Source organism: Osmerus eperlanus, chromosome 11 (assembly GCF_963692335.1).
Source record: "Osmerus eperlanus chromosome 11, fOsmEpe2.1, whole genome shotgun sequence".
Lineage (NCBI taxonomy): Eukaryota > Metazoa > Chordata > Actinopteri > Osmeriformes > Osmeridae > Osmerus > Osmerus eperlanus.
In genome coordinates this window covers 2,742,866-2,766,842 of record NC_085028.1, presented here as the reverse complement: position 1 = coordinate 2,766,842, position 23,977 = coordinate 2,742,866, and the positions used below count along the sequence as shown (strand labels likewise).

General features: G+C 47.9%; 2 protein-coding genes and 1 pseudogene across 7 annotated transcripts in view; 2 read left to right on the top strand and 1 right to left on the bottom strand.

The window, feature by feature from the left end:
• Positions 1–12,627, top strand: part of gdpd5b (glycerophosphodiester phosphodiesterase domain containing 5b) — a 44,209-nt gene extending 31,582 nt beyond the window's left edge. Inside the window, exons 4-18 of one of the 5 annotated variants that reach the window (XR_009931579.1) lie at positions 451–544; positions 847–906; positions 1,101–1,199; positions 1,533–1,626; positions 3,027–3,172; positions 4,444–4,526; positions 6,012–6,162; positions 6,647–6,868; positions 7,017–7,174; positions 7,336–7,483; positions 7,933–8,015; positions 9,097–9,111; positions 10,180–10,292; positions 10,568–10,852; positions 11,083–12,627. Coding sequence is in view for 3 of the 5 variants with exons in the window: in XM_062472623.1 (XP_062328607.1) it covers positions 451–544; positions 847–906; positions 1,101–1,199; positions 1,533–1,626; positions 3,027–3,172; positions 4,444–4,526; positions 6,012–6,162; positions 6,647–6,868; positions 7,017–7,174; positions 7,336–7,483; positions 7,933–8,015; positions 9,097–9,111; positions 10,180–10,292; positions 11,083–11,168 (1,552 nt within the window). In the remaining 2 variants the exon portion in view is untranslated. Of the gene's footprint in view, positions 1–450; positions 545–846; positions 907–1,100; positions 1,200–1,532; positions 1,627–3,026; positions 3,173–4,443; positions 4,527–6,011; positions 6,163–6,646; positions 6,869–7,016; positions 7,175–7,335; positions 7,484–7,932; positions 8,016–9,096; positions 9,112–10,179; positions 10,293–10,567 lie in introns of all 5 variants that reach the window. The other 4 variants (XR_009931580.1, XM_062472623.1, XM_062472625.1 and 1 more) reach the window with 4 other exon arrangements.
• A 171-nt stretch (positions 12,628–12,798) lies between these two features.
• LOC134029327 (uncharacterized) lies at positions 12,799–15,456 on the bottom strand (annotated as a pseudogene).
• A 1,832-nt stretch (positions 15,457–17,288) lies between these two features.
• Positions 17,289–21,500, top strand: LOC134029085 (uncharacterized). 2 transcript variants are annotated; one of them, XM_062473066.1, is made up of 5 exons: positions 17,289–17,371; positions 17,665–17,726; positions 17,881–20,686; positions 20,916–20,991; positions 21,113–21,500. In XM_062473066.1, the coding sequence occupies exons 3-5, from the start codon at positions 18,776–18,778 to the stop codon at positions 21,259–21,261; spliced, it is 2,136 nt and encodes a 711-aa protein (XP_062329050.1). In that variant the 5' UTR covers positions 17,289–17,371; positions 17,665–17,726; positions 17,881–18,775; the 3' UTR covers positions 21,262–21,500. The 2 variants fall into 2 exon arrangements, with proteins under 2 accessions (XP_062329050.1, XP_062329051.1); XM_062473067.1 differs by having other exon boundaries at positions 17,301–17,371; positions 17,641–17,726.
• Positions 21,501–23,977: the final 2,477 nt, after the last annotated feature.

Below are 23,977 nucleotides of genomic sequence, written 5' to 3'. Positions count from 1 at the left end.
TCACCGTTATTTATCTCCTTTGCCTGTTTCTGCACCCATTTGAAATCTCTGGGGTTTGTACTAAGATATTGCTGGGGGCTGGAGGCTTTGTTTGTTTTATAGTACCAATTAAATAACACTGATCTGCTGTCACTGATCTGCTCCTAACCAGGGTGAGGGGGAAATGCACAATTTAAGGCCTTGCATTTTCATATTCAGGCGACGCGTACTGTACCCATTCTGTCCACCACAAAACTCTTCAGGTCTACTTTCTCCCTAGTCCTATCAGAGCACACTACTTCTCTACTAACTCTCATGTACCGGCACACGCTCCGATGAGACGAGCACCACTTCTCTCTGCTGCCGGTTATGATGCCACAAGTTGCTCTCCTCTTCTGCTGTGAGACAGTATTGTATCGTGTAACTCGGGTGTCTTTCTCCCTCTCTGTCTGTCCTCCCTCTCTCGTCCAGGTTCTTGTATAACCGCTCCGGGGAGTGGAGCGATGGGACGGTGCCCATCTTGGCCACCACAGCCGCAGGCTTCACCTACATTACATTTTTAACGGTGAGTCATGACGCCTTAACCGTTCACTGTGAGACGGTCCTGATACCGAGGGGACCGGGCCCTGGCCTGGTACGGTTAACCTGGCAGGATTCTAAACTACACTGGCAGCTGGCATATCTGTGCCAGGGTGAGCTAGCACAGGGTGAGCTAGCACAGGGTGAGCTAGCACAGGGTGAGCTAGCACAGGGTGAGCTAGCACAGGGTGAGCTGGGGTGGGATAGCTGTGGCAGGTGTTGACCTGTTTTTGTAGAGAGCCGTTGAGGCCATTTTCACCATGTGAGTGTGTGTTTGTCCTCTTTCAGATTTTAGCTCTTTGCCACATAGCAGTTGGGCAACAGCTGAACCTGCACTGGCTCCATAAGGTACGGTAACGTCAACCATGTGTTCCTCAGTAGCCAATGGAACTCTTTCTGAACCCCTCATGTACTCCTGTGTGCTTGTGAAAGACATGCCCAGAGGTGTTAACGTTTGTTCAAACGGAAGGTTTGGCACCAAAGGGATGTGATGCAGCGTGTGTGACGGCCTGCATCACATCCTTTCCCCCTCCCCCAAACAGATAGGAGTGATTGCTGCACTTCTCACCACCATCATCGGGATCATATCTGTCAATCAAACATGGGGCCAGGAATGGGATATCATCCCCATATCCCTTCAGGTTAGTAGGACTGTGCACATACAGCTGCTTTTTACAACTCATACACAGTAGAAAATCAAGCTTCAGTATCACAGAACCTGCTTCGATATCCTAGAACGATAATAAAGCAGGAGCCATATTTGTATTATCAGATGGGGGCGGCTAGTTTGAGTGTGCAACATCATTACCGAGGAAGAATACATTTTGAAATATATATGTGAGAGAACAATGGTTGTGCTCTTGCCGAAAGCAAGCACACCCAATTAAGCACGTTCCTAATGCAATATCATCCGACTGCAAGCCTATGACTGTTGTTTGATGTGACTAACTGTGCCCTCCTGTTCCTGCGTTCAGGCCACTGGTCCTTTCCTCCACATAGGGGCCCTGCTGGCCATCACTGCTCTGGCCTGGTTGGTCGCTGGCCAGGTCGCCCATGCTGAGAAAACGAGTAAGCCCACCTCACTTCAGACAAAAAACATCTCAGATTACTGGTGATGTTCCCAGGGCCAGCCTTTTTCCATGATCCCACGAGGCAACCTTGAGAATGAGAAAGCAAGTAGACCCTGTGTCACTGGCCGCCATTCTGGCACTCTCCACCTCACTCACCTTGATGTTGGAAGATTGAGCCAAAATGGCGCTGCGATTGCAGGCGTTGAATGATTTGACACCAAGTACATGAGGGTATGAGCTCACCCATGGAATTTAGGCATGGTCCTTCTGACATTCCTCTGGTGCCACGTGATGTGGTGGAGCCGGGAGGTTTGTAGCGCCAGCTTCAAGGGCTGTTGACGTAGCTTGTTAGGTACGTCTGAGTGACTCCATCTGCACGTTCCAAACTGCCATGGCATGCCAGTGACTGGATTTCACATCAGTGCTGTTTTTCCAGGCACCAAGCACTTACAGCTAGTGATTATTTAATGCGAGTTCTGCATGTTAGACAACATCAGATGCACATGTTTGCTTTGTTACAATTCAGTAGCTGTGGATTTGTTTCACTGATGCACAAATGCAGTATGTCCTGGCCTACTATCATTTAACCAGGTATGACTGCAGATGGATGCGTGTTGTCCATAGAAGTGAGCTTTCCATATGCGCATTCGTTTTGCATAATAGCAGAAGCAGGCTCTGCCGTCGTGGTTTATTCTGAGGTGAGATGCTCTCTGTCGCTGTAGCTCGACCCGTTAGCTAGAAGAAGGAGACCCAGTCTGAATACCAGAGGGGGGGGGGGGGGGGGAGAGGGGGGGGGGAAGGGGCGAGGGGGCGAGGTTTAAGGCCGTCAGCTCTCCTCCGGTAACCAGAGTTCATCTGACACAGTCAACCTAGCCAGAGCGCTGACCTTGAAATGAACACCAGTGTGTGTGTGTGTGTGTGTTTGTGGGTGTACTGTGGTCCACAACGTCATTCATCACCTGTACTCTCACTAAGGTGGGGAAGCTGTGCTGAAAGAGCTTGTCCTCTGGGCCTCCACCCACATGCAGCATCCCCACAGTATTCAACATACGAGTGGTATGAGCAAGGTTTGCTGGATGGATTTTCTCAGCTTGCATCAGGCGCAATCAGTACATTTCTGTTGTCCCTGTCATGGTAAAATAGTCAGATTCATTGCATCATCAAACATGATGGCAATGTCATCTTATTTCTAGAGAGCCAATATGTAGGTTTTATGTCTCTGTAACGCATGTTTTCATCAGGTCCTCTCCCTTATATGTAATCATACTAAAGACAGTAGAACAGATCCTGCATCAGTAGCCCTACTGGGATATACTCGTGAATGTGGACCCAGATAAAACCCATGTTGAGAGCTAGTCCAAGACCCATCCCTCCCCTCCCTAACTGTCTCTTCCACAGGGTTCCAGATTGGAGTCCTGCTTCTCTACCTGGGGGTGCTACTGGGGCTCTACGTGGCCCCCCTCTCCATCACCTCCCCCTGCATCGTGGAGCGCTCCCGCCTCAAATCACGCCCCGACGTCATTGGCCACCAGGGAGCCCCCATGGTGAGTCAGCTGACCCAGCCCCGACCTACTGCAGAGCCGGCACCTCTGACGCTACGCTCATGTCCTTCCAGCTCACCACTGAGTTCGCTATCCTTCTCAGAGGGCGAGACAGGAAGTACAGTATGCACGGCCCACGTTGCACCTCTCCGTTCATTTTTCTCACTCCTCCTGCCCACTTTACTATCCCTGAGGCTATTCCACTGTAGAATATTAATGACCCAGGCAACCTGGAGCTGGAAATAGACCAGGAATGGATAGCTCCATACAGTACATTGTCTGCTGGTATACGTCTAAGCTGCCAGGGAGCGCTACATGACACCACACATGGATCATGCGTCCTGAACACATCAGATGAATTTAAGGAGACCTTGAAGGCCCACTTGATATGATCTGAGAGCTTCCTTTTTGTTCTCTTTTGATTATGTTAACCTTTTGAAATTATTTCAGTTTTTCCTTATTCTTATTGTATGATTTGAAGCTTATTTAATGATCTGCTATCTACTTGTTCTACATGCTGAATTTGAGTAGCCATTGGCTAGGTTGTCACCAGAAGAATAAGTTCATTTTAATTTACAAGTTTTCATTAGCGATGAACTGTAGCCTAACTGACGACACGTGTCACGTCACATTTGACACAAAAACTGCTTTTTCCACAAACCGTCCCCACAGCACACTAACAAACTTGTACAAACGTGTTACAAAATGCACAGGCACACCTGAGCAGCTATGAGAAACGCACATCGAGGAGCACAGACACACTTCTCTCTCCAGCTTGTCTGGGCTTGTCGTATTGTCACTGGCACATCAGCAGCAAAAGAAGGAACTAGAAACCGTTTAGAATGGTGAGAAGTGGGGGTCCGGGGTTACGTGACAAACTCCATTTCCCAGCAGCACTCTGCACATTGATTTCCCACATTCCTCCACACCCTTCTCCAGCCTTCTGGTTGACCTACAATACCACTGGCCGCTATCGATTTGCCTCATAGATCCTTCCTGCTGTGTCTCTGCTGTGTGTTGATCAACCAGCAGTCTACTTGAGTGTGAGCTCATCACCAATGGCTTGAACTGGGCATCCGTAAAACGAGAAACCGAGATGACCTTGTTTTTGAATATAGCATCCTCAGCCTGACCTAAACAACGGGTGCAGTGTAATAGACACTCCATTGCTCCTTTGCTGAACCTCTCTGTCTCTATTTCTGTCTCTCTCTTCCTCTCTCTCTCCTTCTCCCCCTCTCTCCCCTACCCCTCTCTCTCTCCCTCTCTCTCTCTAGCTGGCTCCAGAGAACACGATCATGTCCTTTAGGAGAGCTCTGCAGATGAACGTTACTGGGCTGGAGTCTGACGTGGCCATCAGGTATAATACACACACACACACACACGCTTGTGTACACACATAATACATGCCTTCTCATCTCTTACTTTCCCATCTGACAAACACTATCTGTAACCTACATCTCTCGCCTCACCTGTCTACCTTGCGCTTGAGCTGTATATACACACACGTGCGCTTGCACACACACGCACAGATGGAGAGACGGCTCGTTCAGCCGGATCAGTAGCCGCTCAGCGGGGAGGGAAGTCCAGTCAGTGCTGACTGATGCAGGAGGTCAATCCAGCTCTGTGGCCTTATGCTGGGCCTTTTTGTCCAGGGTTACACCTACCCGTCACCCGCTCGTTTCTGTACCGAGGCCTGACATGGCCAAGCGGCAGATGAAGAGATTAGGCGCTGGACGCTTCGACTTAACAGGAGATGACAGGATGAACTGAAATAGAAGAGTACTTTTTTGGATGTGTGTGTGTTTGTGTGTGGAAGGGTAGGGCAAGGGGAGGAGAGGGGGGGGGGATGCACTTGTGAGTGCACCCCCCCCGTGCATGTGGGCGTGGATGATTTATGTAAATTGTGTGTGTGTGTGTTTTGACTAGCTGAGGCGGCATGCGTTTTAAGTGTGGTAGTTTGCATCCTATTGTGTGAGTGTGTGTTTCTGCAGTATGTGTGTGTAAAGTATGCGCGTGGACCTCCGCGCAGGTTGTATGTAAAAATGTATGTTTGTGTGTGAAGTATCTGTACGTGTTGTGTGCGTTTGCTTGCATGCATGCGCGCGTATGCATGGATTCAGTATGTGTCTCCATTCCCTGTTTGTTCTCTCTGCGGCCCTAACTAAGACGGACGAGGGCGGGAGACATGAGCCTGTATGACTTGTGGTCCGAGCTGGGATCAGAACTGTCACTAAGTAATTAAACCTGATGACAAACAGAGGCAGCAGCCCAACCACAGATCAGCCACAGTCACGTGAGAGACACACACACACATCTCCACATGCACACACAAGTCCAAGTGCATGCACTTACTGTACAGTCAAATGTGCTAGTCCACACGCTTCCAGGGAAACGCACCCAGTAGTGCACACAAACGGGTGTATAGGAGATTGACATGTTGAAGAATGAAGAATGCATGTCATTTGCATGAATTGGAATGGCAAATAGCTGGTCGTTTTGTTTCATGGTTAACAACTTGAGGGGACGGAAAAGCAGCAAAAATGATTTGGTATTCAAAATAAAAGTGCGAAAACATAGTAGTAGCACAGAGTTTAGCCTCAAACCACTTGTCTTTTGCGTGTCAGTCGGACATGATTCAAATGTGTCTTCCTGTGGTGTTTAGTTGAACAATAAAACACTGATGGTAAGGAAAATGGCTTGTTTTTTGAATAAGGCCAAGTTATCCCTTGGGATGTAGTTACTTCTCCATTATGATTTGCCATTGAACTATGACCCGGGGTCCTTGGGGCATCCTTGAGGCATTCTGGGATTTGTAGTTGACTCATGTCATCCTGTCCCCCAGCGCGGACGGGGTGCCTTTCCTGCTGCGAGACCGCACCCTGAGGAGAACGACAGACGTGGAGAAGGTCTTCCCTGACAGACAGATGGAGGAGGCCTCCTTCTTTAACTGGACCGACCTGAGGGGCCTCAATGCTGGACAGTGGTTCCTCAAGGTAGTACCCCCCCACCCCTCACTGACACCCCCCCCCCCCCATCACCACCCCCACCCCCGCAGAAGTGGAGAAATGGTATGCACCAGATGCTTTCAGAGGCTGTATGCTCGTTCAGTTTACATTAACGACGCAGTCCTCCGAAGGTTTGGCTCAGTTCCATTCCACTCAGCTAAATGGACGTTTAGTTGATGAATTAGAGAAACAGTCCTGTGGTTTTCAAATAGGATTATATCACCTCATGGATTTCCAGGGAAACCAACCCCACCCCTTAAACACACAAGCCCCCAGTCAGCCAAAGATATACTGCTGTGTTACAATTCCCCTTCATCCACAAAATGACCAGGCCAGACTTTGTTCCAGTACCCAATATCCCTCTCATTTTCCATCGCATCTCATTCGAACCAACATCCCAAGAAACAAAGTCTGACTGCTTTTCCAGAGTAATCACAGCGACTAATTTTGTGTGTGTGTGCGCGCCCTCCAGGAAGACCCATTCTGGACGGTGCATTCCCTGTCCCAGCGGGAGCTGAGGCAGGCGGCCAACCAGAGCATCTGCAGCCTGGAGCAGCTGCTGCGGCTGGCCGCCCCGCACAACACCACCGTGGTGTTCACCCTGAGGAGGCCCCCGCCCAAGCACCCCTGCCACCACAGCTGGATCAATGACACTCTGGAGGCCGTACGGCGGGCGGGGGTGCCCCAGAACCTGGTGAGAACTGGCCACGCGCACACTGTGCCCCCGGACTAAGATTTGTGTCCTAGTTTGAATGCTGTAGCCTTGATGAGGATTAGAGTTTGATAAGGGGATGATGGGGATGTCCCGCATATAGTATTCTTATAAAGTTGTGTGTGCGCAGGTGATGTGGACCCCAGATGAGGATCGGGGCGTGGTGAGGAGGGAGGCTCCGGGTCTGCTGCAGACGTCCATGGAGAAGCTCCCTCCTTCAGACCTCCAGCAGCAGGGCATCAGCCGGCTGCTGCTCCGCTACAACCAGGCCAGCGCCCGGGACATAAGGTGGTCGCACACGCGCAATCACTAATCTCCACATACCTTGAAGATGGATGTGATGAGAGCTAAGGGTTGTGTGCTATTGCGTGTTTGAGCATCAGGGAGTGTTTGCTTGTGTGTATGTGCGTGTCAGACGTGTTTAACTGTATGTGCTCTCTGCCAAGCAGGGATTTCTCTAGGAGCAACATCAGTGTGAGCCTGTACACGGTCAATGAGCCCTGGCTCTACTCTGTGCTGTGGTGTAGTGGGGTCTCCTCTGTCTCCTCTGAAGCCCCACACATCCTCAAAAAGGTGCCTTACCCCATCTGGCTAATGGTAAGATACACACACACACACAAACACACACCTGTACACAACAACACACCCCACGCTTGCTTTACATACACATCAAAACCCACCCGCACACATACATGGTTGTAAACATGCACAGAGGGCCTTCCCATGCCCCTCTCTGTGATGGCATAATGGGCACTAGCAGGGAGCTCCCAGGCTGGGGTGAGAGTGTGGCTAGCATGGCATCTGCCAGCCCCGCCTGCTCGCAACTTCAAACGGAGAGAGACTCTCCCACGAGTTCCATATGACGGAGCTCATGTACATTTTGCGCCCACTCAGTTGGCACGCATGAGCAAAACACATTTAGTCCGACATCCTACCTAGTTATATAGTATCCACTGTTACGTCATTTTCGGAGTTTCATGCTCTGTTTGTTTTGTGGACGTCGACATCTAGTGGTATAGGCTGATTTATTGTCCGTGTCGTTCCAGAGTCCAGATGAATATTGCCTGATCTGGGTGGCAGCCGACCTCATCTCCTTCGCGGTAGTTATAGGAATATTTGTATTCCAAAAGTAAGTGAGCGTTTTCAATATTATTGCTTAACAGAAAGGATTTTGTGTGTTGAACGATAAAAGGCATCAGGGAGGAGGAATGTAGACAGAAGAGCACAAGACTATGAAATATGCTCGCTCTCTTGCTCTCTCTTTCTCCTTCCCTTTCTTATCTAGTTCTCTCTCTTTCTCTATGTTAATTACTGGTAATTACTGCCACAGTGCCTCTAGGCACCCTTCACATACATTTCAATCAGCGTCTCAGCTAAACTCGCACACCCTTCAGCCTCACACACACACACGCACAGCTGTGTTTTACTCCTCTGGTGCTGAATTACACACCAACACAACCACAGTTATGTACTACAAACACATAATTAGCACATGACATTGCATACATAGTAACATTATTCAGTGACTGGTTTTCTGATAAAGGCTGATAGGCTTTTTCTGATAAAGGCTGTAGTTGTTGACTTTAGTTTCACGTTTGAAGGCCTTTTTTAATTTGTGTGCAGCTCCAGCTTGTTCAGAGTTGCTGATAGCCTCCTTTTAATGGCTGGCAAAAGTATTGTTGTTGAGTCTACTGGGAATACATGTTATTGTTAAATGGTTATTAACAAGTCATTTCCCAGCAAATGGGTGAAACCCTGACTGGAGGGAGGGGTGACACATCATTTTTACTCTGGTTTAGTCATTGGAAACCTGCAGAATATGCTCCCAAGGGTTGTTGACCCAATCAAAGAAATAGCTTCTTAGTTTTCATTCAGTTTCATTCAGTTATTTTTTCAGTGCTGCTTATAAATATGAAACGATATATGGAAACAACAGAATTTAATCCTTTGAGTTCTGTCACAACTTTCTGTCCAAGCCTTATTTATCTCTCTGGATGGATGTCGAGATCCCTGTGTGTCTAAGGCCTAATAGTGTGGGTTTGCTATGCTAAGCTAAATGCTAGCCGCTACCAGCTTCTAATATGACCTCTATTGTCTCCGCCTTCTTTTGTCCTTTTTTTTCCTCCTCCTACTTTCTTCCTCTTCCTCTCTGCTCTGCCTGATGTGCATGCTCCTCCTCCTCCTCTCTGCTGCATTCTGGCATCTCTCAGCTATCACATGATCAGGTAACTAGGTCACCTCTGCTGACCCCTCAATGCTCCTTCATTTCAGCGGATCTCACTTTCTCTCCGTCTCTCCTACCTTCATTTCTTCTTCCGGAGCAATTCTTCGCTCTCTGTCCTTTTAGCATCTCCACCAATTTATTTCTAGCCATCTCCAGATTCTTTCTCTCTATCTCCCTCACTCTCTCTCTGTCTCTATCTCACTTGGTCTCTTTCTGTCTCTCTCTATCTCTATCTCTCTCTCTCCTTTCTGCCACTCACTCACCTGTATCGTTGTCAACTACTCTGCTGCCACTTCTTATCCCCTCTAGAGGGGCTAAAAACATAGCAAGCCATCTACCCCCTGCATCTTGGCATACATCTTTACACCACGCATCACAACAAGCAGTGCTTTTACCCACACAGCTAAAAGTGACTGGGCCATTACTCACTTGCTAAAGATTTACAGTTCATCTTATAAAATGAACGGCTTGCAAGTCTTTAGTAAATTAGGGAATGCTTGTTGACGTAGAAACAACTGAGTTTTTATTTATTTTGTTGGATTCGGACAAGTTTCTCGTTTGCCGTTTTCTTTAAGTGCCTGGGTACATTATCATTTGTAGACAGACAATATTACAAATGCGTTACAGTACAGTCATCAGGGAATCCCTTTATTGAAGCCCGGAAGCTTCCATCAACGGATGTCTGTGTAATTTGTGATGCAAAGGTTCCAATCTCTTTCAGTCTGTTCTTTATAGATTCCTGTCTCCGAAGGTATGAACTGACATGTTGTCAGATTACAAAATCAAATACAATCAATGTGAATTGCAAATATTTGTTGTCAGGACGTCAAAGCTGCCAGCATCATTTCAATTTACCCCTAAATTTCTGTCTGTTAAATGTGCTCATTCATACCAATAAAACTAGAATCTCATAAATTGACTGACTCCATGTGAAAACTAGAACAAAATGACCGACCTAGTGTAGCTCCACATTGTCGACCCCGTAATTTGTGATCGTAGGCAGCAGTAACCCTGGTTACGCCTCGCTGTCCCAGCATGACTCTTGACCTCCGGTGTGGTTCGCCTGCAGGTGGAGGATGAGTGGCATGCGCAGCTACAACCCTGAACAGATCATGCTGAGTGCTGCCGTGAGGAGGGCCAGCAGAGATGTCAACATCATGAAAGAAAAGCTCATCTTCTCTGGTAAGGCGAGATGGATGGACCGCGTGAAGTCGTCCATCCGTGTCCGTTTCTCCTGTCCTCACGTGTTTGTTGTGGTGTGTCTGTGGTTGCAATATAATCCGACACGTCTTCCTGTCCTGTCTCGGTGCTAAATAAGTTTGCTGGCTTGATAGGTGCATATCTAATGGAGATGGACGAGTGGGAACCGTTTCAGAGTGTCTGGACGCTGTCTGTGTATGATCCGATCCCAGCATGCATCTCTCTGAGCATTTGTGAATGTCCTCCTCCCTTACAAGGTCGGCCGCAGTAGCAGCCTCATCCTGTGTGTGCGACCACCACCTCCACCTCCTCTCCACCTCCTCTCCATCTGTCCATCTTCCTCCGGCGACAAGCGCTTCGCTCCATCCCTTCATGCCTCCATCCCTCCCCTCCCCAGTCTCTGTCCGCCCCGCTGCCCTCCTCCCTCCTTCCCTCTGCCTTCCCTTCCGTCACCCGTCAGAACCCTTCGTCGTGTGTGAGGGGGTCAGGGCTTGTAGACAGCCCAGTCTGGTTCTCCAGCCAGTTGTGCTGGGGGATGAAAGGTGAGTCAGACGAAGGGTATTCACTGATCAATGATCAGTACAAAAAGCCTTCACGAAAGTGTAGGCTTAATTTAAAATCCGGAAGCTTCTATGGTCATGTTTTGACTGAGTTGCACTGTTGTAGTGCCAAGCTGTTGATATGGTGTACTGATTTATTTACTGCCAAGAGAGAGCATATGTGGATGGAAAGATTGTGCTAACTGAATTCCCTTTCATCTGGTGCCCCCCAGAGGTGAGCAATGGAGTGAGCAGTGCTGAGGAGTACATGGAAAACGGCTATGATGACTACTACACCAACCAAGGCATCTCTCACTGACTCAAACTCACCCAATGGGAATCTACTGACAGACACACTGCTCTACTGTAGCAGGAGGGAACCGAAAACTAGGAGGGGGAGGAACCGATCTCCAAGTAACTTGATTGTAAGATAGTTTTGGTTCTCATTCAGTGCATCCACGTCGTTTTCAGTCTATTGCTCTGTGCTACTGATTCATTGAGAGACTGCTGTATCTCTGCTGAAAACCTGGTCACCACCCATCCATTGCTTAGTGTGCATTCTGTAAATAAGTATTGCTTTCACTTGTCATATGTGGGACCACAAGCACTTTTTATTGCTGAACTGATTAGCCAAAATATGTGGACTCCACTCCATCTTCTAGTTGTTTTGGAAGCACATCAGTTTCCCATGCTTGCTTCTTCAAAGAAATGTCTTAATCTTATAAGCTCTACTGGTGGTTCTGATCTTTTGGTGGTTTCTCAGATCTGTCACTTTATGGTATGCACTGCAGACAGTCATATGGCAAAATGCTATTCAACTTATTTTGTATTTCTTGAACCAATATTTCAGCATGAATCTTGATGTGTAGCGTGTGCCTGCCTTGTTTTGGCACACCAGTGCAGTAAACTAACTTTATATAAAAAAAAATAAGAACAAAAACACAAACTGTTTACAGAGGTCTTGCCTTCTCCTCAGAGTGAAATATTTACAAGCTGTAACAATTATTTTAACAGACATGGAACATTTCCTTCATGCATGTAGTAACAATATCAAGTGACCTGTGAGCTGAGCTCTTGTGTCGGGTTGGTAAAATGTCTACAGGATGACTTGTGAAGTTATTCTTTTTGAGTTTGTGAATGTATTTTTTTAAAGAATGTGTATAATGTATTGTGCGTATTACGACTGTGTAGACATTTTACTAGAAGTGTGCAGTTGGCGTGTTCGTGTGCTTACAGGTAACTGCACAAAATGGTTGTTTTTAGATGCTATGGACGATTGAGACATTTGATTTGAAACGTGATCGTGATGCATAATAGCAATAGTGGTGAAGTGATCAAAGTCAAGTAATAATCTCTGTTCTTTGCTGAACATCTTCATAATTCAAATGTATCTTTGTGGTTTTAGAAAACAAAAAATGCTTCATCTCATATCTACTGTTTTAAAGGGTAACAAGATATTAATAAATAAAGTGGAGTTTCTTGACTGTGAAAGTTGCTATAAGCTGTTATGGTAGGCTATATTACAATGGTTCCCATTGGTATTATTGTGCCTCAGAAGTGAACATTAAAATGCTTCTGGTACCAAAGTTCTTTCCTGGTATTGTGTTTATTATGTAAAGTTTGACCTGAATCCCATAGTGACCTTGAAGGTTGTTTTTTTTAGTAATGCCAGTCTGTATTTATGAGTGTCCTTTATTGTACTACATATTTGTTTTGGATGCTTTGTGTTGTCTTGCAAATTACATATGTATGGGAAAATAAATGTTAGTTTGAATGGGTTGATTATGATTTGATTTTGAGTTGTATTTTCTGTTCCAACAATTTGCTCTGCATAGTAGAAAGAGCTGAAAACATTCTCAGGAATGGAATTTTATTTACCTGAAAATCAGGTCATTCAAACAGTTTCAACATTAACATAGAAAATATGTCTTTAGTACAAGATTGCTGATTTTAAATACAGTACAAAATCTCTGGTTGAATGTTGTTAAATTACAACAAAAACATCCAAATGTATTCCATAAATCTTTTAGGATATGCAATATGACAACAGTAGCCAGGGTATATAGTATTTATATCGTTTGTTTGCTATCAAAGGATTCCAATGTAATTTTGGAATGCATGAGCGACTAAATTGTTTTAGGCCAAAGAACAGCTACGGGTTTATCTTCATCTCCACAGGGTAAAAGGGCATCTTCAGCAGGTTCTCGCTGTCCTGGAACGTTAGCAGACCTCTCTGCAGGGAGTCGTGGATCTTCTGCCATGACTCCAGTTCAGAGCGCCAGAGCCGTGCTCGTGCCCGGATGAGCTGGGAAACCTCACTCTTGCTGCCCTTGGCCAGGCTGATGCTGCCCTGCAGATGAAGAACACGTCCAGGCCAATGAACAGGGCGTTGAAAGCAATGAACCCCCCCCGGGCTGCCTTAGTGAGGGCGAGGGGCGTCCCTTTAGCGGCCTGTCCCTGGTCAGCAATCGCATCCCCAGTCTTTAGAGGTTTTAAACCTGAGGTACAATCGATCAAGGAGTCGACTCCTTTTCCAATGGCACCAAGTGTCCCCACGATCTTCCCTGCTCCCATGGCCACATCCCTCTTCCTCACCATGGAAACCTTTGTGGCCTTCCTTTTGGCCACACTTTCCAGGCACCCCTGGAGGTTCTGCACGTCATCCATAAAACTCTGGAACAACTCGTTGGCTTTCTTCTGATGAGTGGCGTTGACGCCCATCTCTGTGGCTGTGGTGACCAAGCTGTTGACCCCACTGGTGACCCCCATGCCCACGCCAGCAAAGGGTGAGACCCAGGGAGACGCCTGCTGTGACGGGGATCAGAGCCAGACCCACGATGGACAGGACCCCTCCAATCGCCCCCACAGAGCTGCCTGCCACAGTGGAGATCTGGGCCCCACGCTTCATGTTGTCTAGCTGGACGGCGCTCCCCTCCAGGTCAGTGAGAAACTGCAACATTCTGGGCTCGCTCTGGATGAAGAGTTTGATGAAGTTTTCAGCTTCCTCATGGAACAGGAAAACCAGTCTGAAGTTCTGGTTGGTCCTGAGAGAGTCAGAAAGCTACCGTGAGCCCAGATATAAAATAGAAGTGGGAGTTCTGCTCACCTGACATCAATGAGGTATGTGAGATGGACGAGCATATTCAGCACGGATGCGTCACTCACATCCCCAAGCACGACATTTTCCTTTTTCTTTCTCAGCTGACTGATGAAGAAAACAAAACATGAACCCGTTGAAGTCTGAATAAAACATAGCAGACCTACTGTTTTTTAGGCAGCAACAATAAAACACTAAAACAGGTTACAAATGCATGTCAGCAGCAGGTCTTACCTAGATTTACTCTCAATCTCTGATATTGTCATCAATCTGAATTGGGAAAAAGGAAGTTAAGATTATGTAATAATATAAGAATAATAAAGATGTAATGTAGCCCTGCATCCTGATCCAGCAAGCTGGGGCTACAGTAACAGACTACGACGATCTCTCTTACTTGTCACAGAGCTGCTGGGTGTTGCATATGTATGAATCGAGCTGGATAGCCAACACCTCTGTTGAAGAGGCTGGGCAGAAAGAAGGCCGGTGCATTTTTCTTGAAACCAACAAGGAGATGGCAGATTTTCTGTGATGCAGTGATGACATCACGGACACCGGCAGGGCTCACCTCCTGGTCACCAAATGGACACTCCTCATCGAACACAAACACAGAAGTGACCGCCAGCCTCTCCACAGCATCCAGGAAGTGGTCCAGTTCCTCCAGCCCGGCCAGGGTGTCCTTCAACACTTTCTCCAGCTCCTCCCATCGCCTGCCTGCTGTCACCTGCGTCAGGCCACTCTTCAAGTACTCTCCCAGCGCCTTCCACCTGTTCGGAGACTCTCTGACGTGCTTGAAAGTCAGGTTGATTCTTTCCTTGATGTCTCATCATCTCCAGCTCTGTCTCCCTGTGAAGGCTCCATTTTGAATGCCTGTCACAGAAGTCCCTCAGAGTGGCTATGTGGCTCAGGGTGTCTGACCTGTACTGACACAGCACCTCAGTAAGCTCCTCTCTGAAATACAAGACTTTGTTAGAATAGCTACAGTAAATATGACATCATGTTTATATTGGTGTTTGTTTTATGATAGATGAGAGTTAGATTCCCTGATATGTGTTGAAAATGCTTTGGCAATATTGTTTAACCTGAACATTTATGCTAATGAAACAAATTGAATTTTAATTTAGTGAGGCACGTTTCAGTTGAATAAACAAGCCAGGGTTATTCATTGATCAGTCAGCAAACATCCTTCTCCTGGTTTCAGACAAGGCTATTGTCGAACAAATAGGGGAACGTAATGAACATTAAGTATTCACCATTACGGTGGTCTCACCTGATCATGATAAACTTCGGCGTTCGTTGGAGGCTGGTCCGTTTGTGGCTAAAGCGTCTGTCACCTGGCACGAGTTCCCAATAAAGAACTGTATTGTAAATTTAAACAATTATCCTATGTTTTGAGCATGTTTGTCAGTTTACATTTGCTACCAGGATTTGTCTAATTCAATCGCTTTCTGAGTAAGTTTCTGAGAGTGACCTTTCAGCCACCCTCATAAAAGCCTGTAAGAAAAAGTTTCGTTTTCCTTACTTCACCAAGGTGACCACAACTCTGGAGGCGTTCGGTGTCGTTTCTGCTGATAATAAACAATGTTATCAACAGGCGTTACAATCCGGTGGCGTTTATGTTTGTATGAATATCATAATCACACCAATGAAAATGTGGGTCGATGGTCCTGCAGACCCATGATGTAAGACAGCAACAGTAGTGGGATTCTGCGGGGGAGTGAGAATTCGGTCCAACACCGGCCCAAGGCATAAGCGAACTAAGCAGCTGCTTAGGGCCCCCATGGCCACCAGAGGGCCCCCAAGAGCACATGAAATTACAGTTTAATATACCGTTTTTTTTTCGATTAAACGCTGCCCTCGATTAAACGCCACACCAAAAATACGGTAGGAGCAGCCTGTCCTGAAATACCTAGTACTGTAGCAGTCATTTTAATGAACATTCTCTTGTGTTGCACTAGGGGCCCACTAGTGCACTTCTAGCTAAATACGTTTCAAATATCACATCAACATACCTTACTTAGCAAATGACTCTAGCTAGCTAGAGACTTAGAAGGGAAGCTTACGAAAAAATAGCCAGAAAACGAATAGCAGTCTAGCCTATTGCTAACGCCTGTGTAGATTATCTATTGAAAGAACTGGAGAGAAGCAGGTGCTCTTGCGTTAGCAAACTAAACTAGTTTACATGGTTACAGTAGTTAGTCTAGGTGTTTTCGCTATCTAACTGTTCTTGCATTCCTTGCAAATCAGCGTTAATAATTGTGGCAGCATAATGAAGGGGTTTAACCACTGATTGAAACACACACAAATGTGTAAAATAATGCTTTGTTAGCAACAAAAAAGGTTTTATGTGACAGCATTCTTCAGGTAAAGTGGGACATCTAGTAATGCTTTGTTTATGCTATAAAATTAATTTAATTCGACCGTTCTCACATTTTTAATACCAATGCATCACACTGCAATTAAGTTCCCAACTAAAGAACAACTTTAACTGCCGACCCAGCGCTTTCAAACTTGTAGGCGTGACCACTAACGCTAGTCCAACGAAATGCTAACGCATCATGACTAGCTAGCTACCACATAGACAGCAGATCACTAAGGTTTACATCTTGCCACACCCTTGCACGGTTGCATTGTTGTATATAAACTAATTATTATTAATATTAGCGATAGGCTGACAGACGATGACTGTCCCACTTTACCACACAAGCTGTCCCACATTACCTGAAAATGCTGCCTGAGTGAGAGAGCAGATCATGTTATGTTTGAAAGTGTGTAGCTCCTAAACTACTGTGTATTCCCATTTCATTCCAACATGAACATTTTCCTAAGCCCTAAAACCATTTACAGAAACACCACTGGGGTGATCTAACAGCTTTTTTGTAAGTCTACTGGAGCCTCTGAAATCACCCTATTGCCTTCTAATGTGTAAAGGTGAAGCGTCTGTGAATGATATCCAGTCGAAATAAACCTGATTCGTCTAAATGGGCAAATTAAATAAGGCAATATGGAACAACAACGTCGTCGGTTTATTTTCCAATGTGGGTGGGACAGCTTTTTAGAATCTTTATAACAGTGGATACCGCTGTTAAATATATTTTTCTTGATGCAAAATGTGTGGTGGGGGGTACACATTTTTCACTTTTCAAAACGTGATTTAAAACAGTTCATGTAGCTACAATTAAATGTTCGCCCCTGTTTAACACTGATAACAGACCATGGCCTGGACTCTAAACAGACCAGGTGTAAAGAGCGCCATCTGCTGTTTGATGACGTTTGCTGTATTATGACGTAATTCATCAAATAAACTATAAAAGGCCGTTCTGATCACTGCTCTCATTTCCTATTGAATATTTTCTTGGACAAGGATTTGGATCTCTACGACGCTTTTACCTTGACGAATTTGTATTGGAACACAGCAATATTGTAATGTAAGTAAATGTTCAGATTGTTTTGCACCTAGGAGATATGGGGACTTTTTAAAGTTGTAAGGTTTCAATTTAAAAGACGATGTTCGCTGGTAGATATGAAGGTAGTTTATACATTAATCTTAAAAAGTTATTGTAGCCTATTCTCTGAGGTGTTATAGTAAATAGCGCTATCTTCAAATTGTGCTGTCTGCTGTTTGATGACGTTTGCTGTATTATGACATAATTCATCAAATAAACTACAAAAGGCCGTTCTGATAACTGTGCTCAAGTCTTACGTGATTTTCTTGGACAAGGATTTGGATCTTTGCGACGCTTTCACCTTGACAAAATCGTATTGGAACACAGAAATATTTTTGTAAGTAAATGTTCTGATTGTTTTGCACCTTACAAGTTGTAACAACTTTTTCAGTAAGGTTTAAATTTCCAGGACAATGTTCTCATGTATATATGTAGGTAGACATTAGATTATTCTGAAAAAGTAATTATATTCTCTGTGTTCTTTGAAAAAGTCTGTCTTTTCAGGGGTCAGGTGTGAAAGCCTCTCTCTCAAATCGGACAGCAGCAAGTGTGACCTGAGGCAGTCTCTGAGAAAGAGACATGGAGAAAGATAAGAAAGACTCATCTCAGCCCGGGGTGAACGAGGGAAGAGAGGGGAGTCTGTCTGGAGACAAGGGGACCTTCATCAGGGTGTTGACCGTGAGGCCTCTAAGTTTGGAGGACATGGACCTGGTCGGGCCCTCGGATCTGCCCCCTCCTTCAGTACCCGCCACTGGGTCAAAAGACCAGCTGGAAGCCCTGGAGGTTGCGTCCACTTCCCAGGGGGTCAGTGGAGTGGAGAGAATGCCCCCCAGCACAGCCAGCAGCAGCACCATGTCTGGCAGCCAGAGGGAGATGAAGACGGCCTGCTCCTCAGCCCTGTCGAGCCACACCAAGCTGCCCATCTCTGTGATCAGTGCGGTGTTGCAGCTGATCAACAACAGGCTGCCAGACATGCTGCCTCGCTTGGACGCCAGCCGAGATGTTCCAGGCGCCCAGACCTGCAGCAGATCAGCTGCTGGGCTGCTATCCCAGGAGATGCTGACCAAAGTGTCCTCCATGCTGCAGGCTGACACAGAAAGCCACGTGGCGCTCAGCAGACAGAGTGGAACCCCCTCTCCGGATCTGCAGGTGGAGGCCAAGGCCAGTCTGGGCTCTGTGGCAGCTGAGGTGATCGTGCCGGTCATCGACAACGTCTTAGCAGCCAGGGCCGCAATCCAAGAAGAAGCTCAAGGGCCTGTTACCTTTTCCTCGGTGAGCTAATTCCTCTCTGCTGTCTGTGCCGACGTGCAGACTCTACCGCTGCTGAGGAGGTCAGGGAGCAGCAGTCGGTCTTCTGGAAGGTCCCTTGGAGAGCTCCTGACCACCATGCCGAGGACCAACGTTGTCCAGGCTGTGGAGCAGAAGCTGGAGGAGCAGTTTGGGCCGTGTAGGAAGGAGGGCTCGTCCACATCGCCATCCAGCCAATCAAGAACTGAAGATTTGGTCATGATCCCTTATCTGGGGAGCGGTGGCTCTGGACATTCCCTGGCCAGTGACCTGGTCGATGGGATCATTGAATCCGTGAAGAGTGCTGTTGAGTTGCTGTCTTCATCATCCAGAGCAGGGAACAGCTCCTCCCTTACAGGATGGGACGCATTGGATGTTTCCTCTGTAGCCAAGAAGATGGTGTGCAAGGCAGCGGCCAAACTGGCCCCCCTGGTGAGCTCTTCCAGGATGGGAGATGTGACGGCGGACAAGAGCGTCTCTTTGATGAACGAGACGTCTCTGGAAAGTTTGCCCCCGTCTCTCATCAGGCTTCTGTTGATCCGGTCTGTCGACACGGTGACAGCAGCCTGCAGAGCCATAAGTAGTGAGTTCTGCTATCGGGAGAGTGTGAAGAACGAAGGCTTGACCAAACTCCAGCAGCTGGCCAACGAACAGATGTTGGCCTGTCTAAACAAGGGCGTAGAGGAAGTGGAAATCGATGAGCTCGTCCAAGGCATCTCAGCCATCCTGGATCATTCGCTGATCCTAAGGCGTCCGGAGATGTCCTTCTCCCACATCTACCGCTCTTTGTTTGTTGACTCCCTCCTGCCAGGGAGTGGACACAGAACCACCGAGGTCCTGGAGACCTTGATTTTTTTATGTCCTCAGGGCCCACCCGCAGCTGGGCAGAGCCTGGCTCATGACACGCGAGTGGGAACGATCATAAAAGAGTACGCGACCAAAGGGAAAGATGTGTTCCAGCAGGCCTTGAGGAGAGCAACACAGAAGCTCTCTCGCCAGCCGGCGAACCCTCGTGGCTCACCCCATGCGGCCAATCCAGAGAGCTCAGAGCGTCCATCTCTGCTGGTCTCCTCTGAGAACTGTGAGAACCTGCTTGGTGCTATCCTAGACGATCTCCATGAGGTGGTTGAGCAGCACAGGGCCTCAGCAAAGACGAGATCTGGTGGCATGAAGTTCTGGGAGCAGGTCCACTCCTCCAGCCAGCAGCTTTATGACAGCACACTGAGGACCCTGCAGAAATCTGCAGACAAGTTGTCGGCTCTTCAAGAACGTGTATCTGAGATCATCCCTCCGAAGGCGTCCATCTCTTGGACCAAGAGGACCCTTGGGGTGATTCTCAGTGCCATGAGAGCAGAAGTAGAAGCTTCAGAGTGCTCCACTGCTGAACTGAAGAGGAGTGAGGACGGCCTCCTGACCTGTGCCCTTTTGGACTCCATACTGGAGAATCTCAGCCAGTTATGTGAGGACGAAGAGGGTCCAACAGACTCCATCGCCGCCGTAGGACTGGACTCCGCCGGATTGGACGAGCTCCAGATCAAGACCGCCTCAGAGAGTCTGCTCGCCAACGTCCGTCGGCTTCGCCGGCAGACAGCCACCACCGGCCTGCATCTTCAGAGCCCCGTGGGCTCCACCAGAAGCACGTCAGAGTTGATGCTGCCAGAAAGCCCCCCGATGCCCTCCAGACAGGAGCTCATCCACAGCTATGCTAAGAACTCGGTTAAGAGTCAGCTGCAGAAGAGCCTTGAGCTGAACCTTCCCTCGACCTCCAGCCTGGCCTGCCAGGAGACCCTGGACCGCACGGTCAGGATCCTGACGGAGAGAGTGATGGACACTCTGTGTGAGTCTGCTGCTGCAGCTCCGTGTCCTGGGGAAGATCTCGGTGAGCTCAGCCCTGCAGCGGTCATCATGGATGCTGGGACAGCGTCGACCTCTGCAGGAGAGACGAGAAAGGCTAAGAAGGGCTTGAAGTGGTGGAGCCTGCCGAAGAAAGCCAAGCTGTTCAAGAACAAGGTGGGTTATTTATGTAATAGAGCTTATAGAGCAGAGATTATAGTATATCGTATGAGTACAGAATGAATGACCATGGGTTGGTTATTCATGTATTGGAGCATGTATAGAATGAAGAGGCAGTGTTGGGACTGAGTGGCTGTTGTGGTTCTAAATCCTGATGCTTTGGTGGACTGAGAGGTGTTGTCATAGTTTCCATAGATTCCAGCATGTTCTGTGTTTTCCCCTGCAGTTTCTGAAGAGAAAGACGGAGCCCAAGAAGCCCTCAGCCCAGGAGGAGCTTCCCCCCAGCTCTCACATCACACCTGGTGAGCGACCACCACTGCTTGTCATCCTTAATTAATCACAAAGTGATCCTGTAGATTTGTGTAATTACTCTGACAAAGCCTAACTTCAAATTCACCAATTTAAAATGTTGTCTTGTCACAGGGGCTAAGTGTGGTTCGCCTGCCAATCTGGAGCTGTCGAAGGACCACGAGACCAAGCAGGAGCCCCCTAGACATCCTCTACACGTACGAATGTTCCGTGCGCTTCGCAAGTCCATCGCCAAGACATTCAAGATGTCTGGGAGCCAGTAGGACGGCCTACTGATACGTTTAAGTAGAGAGAGTGACAATGGGTGCTCCTCTGGGTCAAATTACTGGGACAAGACTGACTGAGTCCAGTCTTAGTCTTAAACCTGGAGGTCTGGTGTGTCTATGCCTCAGTACAAACCTGGAGGTCTGGTTTGTCTGTGCCTCATTACAAACCTGGAGGTCTGGTGTGTCTGTGCCTCAGTACAAACCTGGAGGTCTGGTGTGTCTGTGCCTCAGTACAAACCTGGACGTCTTGTGTGTCTGTGCCACAGTACAAACCTGGAGGTCTGGTGTGTCTGTGCCTCAGTACAAACCTGGAGGTCTGGTTTGTCTGTGCCTCAGTACAAACCTGGAGGTCTGGTGTGTCTGTGCCTGTGTAGTGAGCCTGCATAGCTAGCCTGTGTTGATGAAAGCCTGTGTAGCAAGCCTGCATAGCTAGCCTGGGTGGATGCAAGCCTGTGTAGCAGGCTTGCAGCAGTGGAGAGGAGGGTCCGTCGGATTGTCGAACCTTGGATTCAGGAGGAGCAATGTGGTTTTCGTCCTGGCCGTGGAACTGTGGACCAGCTCTATACCCTCGGCAGGGTTCTGGAGGGTGCATGGGAGTTCGCCCAACCAGTCTACACATGTTTTGTGGATTTGGAAAAGGCGTTCGACCGTGTCCCTCGGGGGCTCATGTGGGGGGTGCTCCGGGAGTACGGGGTACCGGACTCCCTGATCGGGGCTGTTCGGTCCCTGTACGACCGGTGCCAGAGTTTGGTCCGCATTGCCGGTAGTAAGTCGAACTTGTTCCTGGTGAGGGTTGGACTCCGCCAGGGCTGCCCTTTGTCACCGATTCTGTTCATAACTTATATGGACAGAATTTCTAGGCACAGCCAGGGCGTTGAGGGGGTCCGGTTTGGGGACCTCAGGATCGGGTCGCTGCTTTTTGCGGATGATGTGGTCCTGTTGGCTTCATCGGGCCGTGACCTCCAGCTCTCACTGGAGCGGTTCGCAACCGAATGCGAAGCGGCTGGGATGGGAATCAGCACCTCCAAATCTGAGGCCATGGTTATCGACCGGAAAAAGGTGGAGTGCAATCTCCGGGTCGGGGAGGAGATCTTGTCCCAAGCGGAGGAGTTCAAGTATCTCGGGGTCTTGTTCACGAGTGAGGGAAGGATGGAGCGCGAGATCGACAGGCGGATCGGTGCGGCGTTCGCAGTGATGCGGGCTCTGCATCGGTCCGTTGTGGTGAAGAAGGAGCTGAGTCGAAAGGCGAAGCTCTCTATTTACCAGTCGATCTACGTTCCTACCCTCACCTATGGTCACGAACTGTGGGTAGTGACCGAAAGAACGAGATCGCGAATACAAGCGGCCGAAATGAGTTTTCTCCGCAGGGTGTCCGGGCTCTCCCTTAGAGATAGGGTGAGAAGCTCGGTCATCCGGGAGGGGCTCAGAGTAGAACCGCTGCTCCTCCGCGTCGAGAGGGGCCAGTTGAGGTGGCTCGGGCATCTGATAAGGATGCCTCCTGGACGCCTCCCTGGTGAGGTGTTCTGGGCACGTCCCACTGGGAAGAGGCCCCGGGGAAGACCCAGGACACGCTGGAGGGACTATGTCTCTCGGCTGGCCTGGGAACGCCTCGGGGTCCCCCAGGAAGAGCTGGTGGAAGTGGCCGGGGAGAGGAAAGTCTGGGCCTCCCTGCTTAGGTTGCTGCCCCCGCGACCCGACCCCCGGACAAGCGGAAGATGATGGATGGATGGATGGGTGCTCAAACCCAAAAAAAGCGCACCCATTGGCACGTGCACAGATAGACCCCTAGTGGTGCTCAAAAGTGCCCCTTCTGCTGGAGCCCTATTTTTTCTTCATTCATCAATATTTTACTCTGTCATCAATTCCCCCCAAATGTGTTTTGATATCTGACGGGGCATTTATTTGAGTTCTTGTGAGAATTTCGCCCGACATGCTCCGCGGCGCTCTCAAGCCCCCGCCGCGCCCCTCCCTCCTCCACTGAGTGCTCACTGCTCATGCAGTGCTGAGCGCCAGGCCAAACGGCTGCAGCCTACTTCTTCTCTGACCCGCAGCATCAGACAAACGGGTAATGACGTTGTTTGGTGATGAATTGACCACAACATTAGCGCGTCATTAGTGTGTCATTGCAAAATGCCTGAGATGATGTTTGTGTGTGGTTCTGCAAAGAAACAGAATACAACAGATACTTAGCAATCATACAATAATAGGCATCTCAAAATATAATGCTAGTGACTACCTCACATTAATAATATCAATATTCTCACAAGCAATATTAATAACATTACTGCAGTGACACTACTTTCTACATTATTCACGTAGACATTCCAGCTGCTACTGATGTGCAAACACTCATTGCTTTAGTCAACACCAACCAATAATGGCTTTAGAATAGGCCTATGAGTCATCAGATCGTTATTCTGTAACCACATTATCAGGGTTCCCACGGTACCTGGAAACCATGGAATTTATTTTTTCATTTTCCAGGTTTGGAAAAGTCATGGACACTGAGCAAAAGTGAACACTTACATGGAAATTGAAACAGTTGTCCTGGACATTTTTATTGGATGATGTGTAAAATAGTAATCAAATTAAACTAATGAGCACAGAAGATAGATAGAAATGGATGATCCGTATGGGGTTCCATTTTATGGGGTTCCATTTGTGCCAAAAAAAGTTGATGCTTTTGTACAATACGTCTGGCAGGGATTCGAAA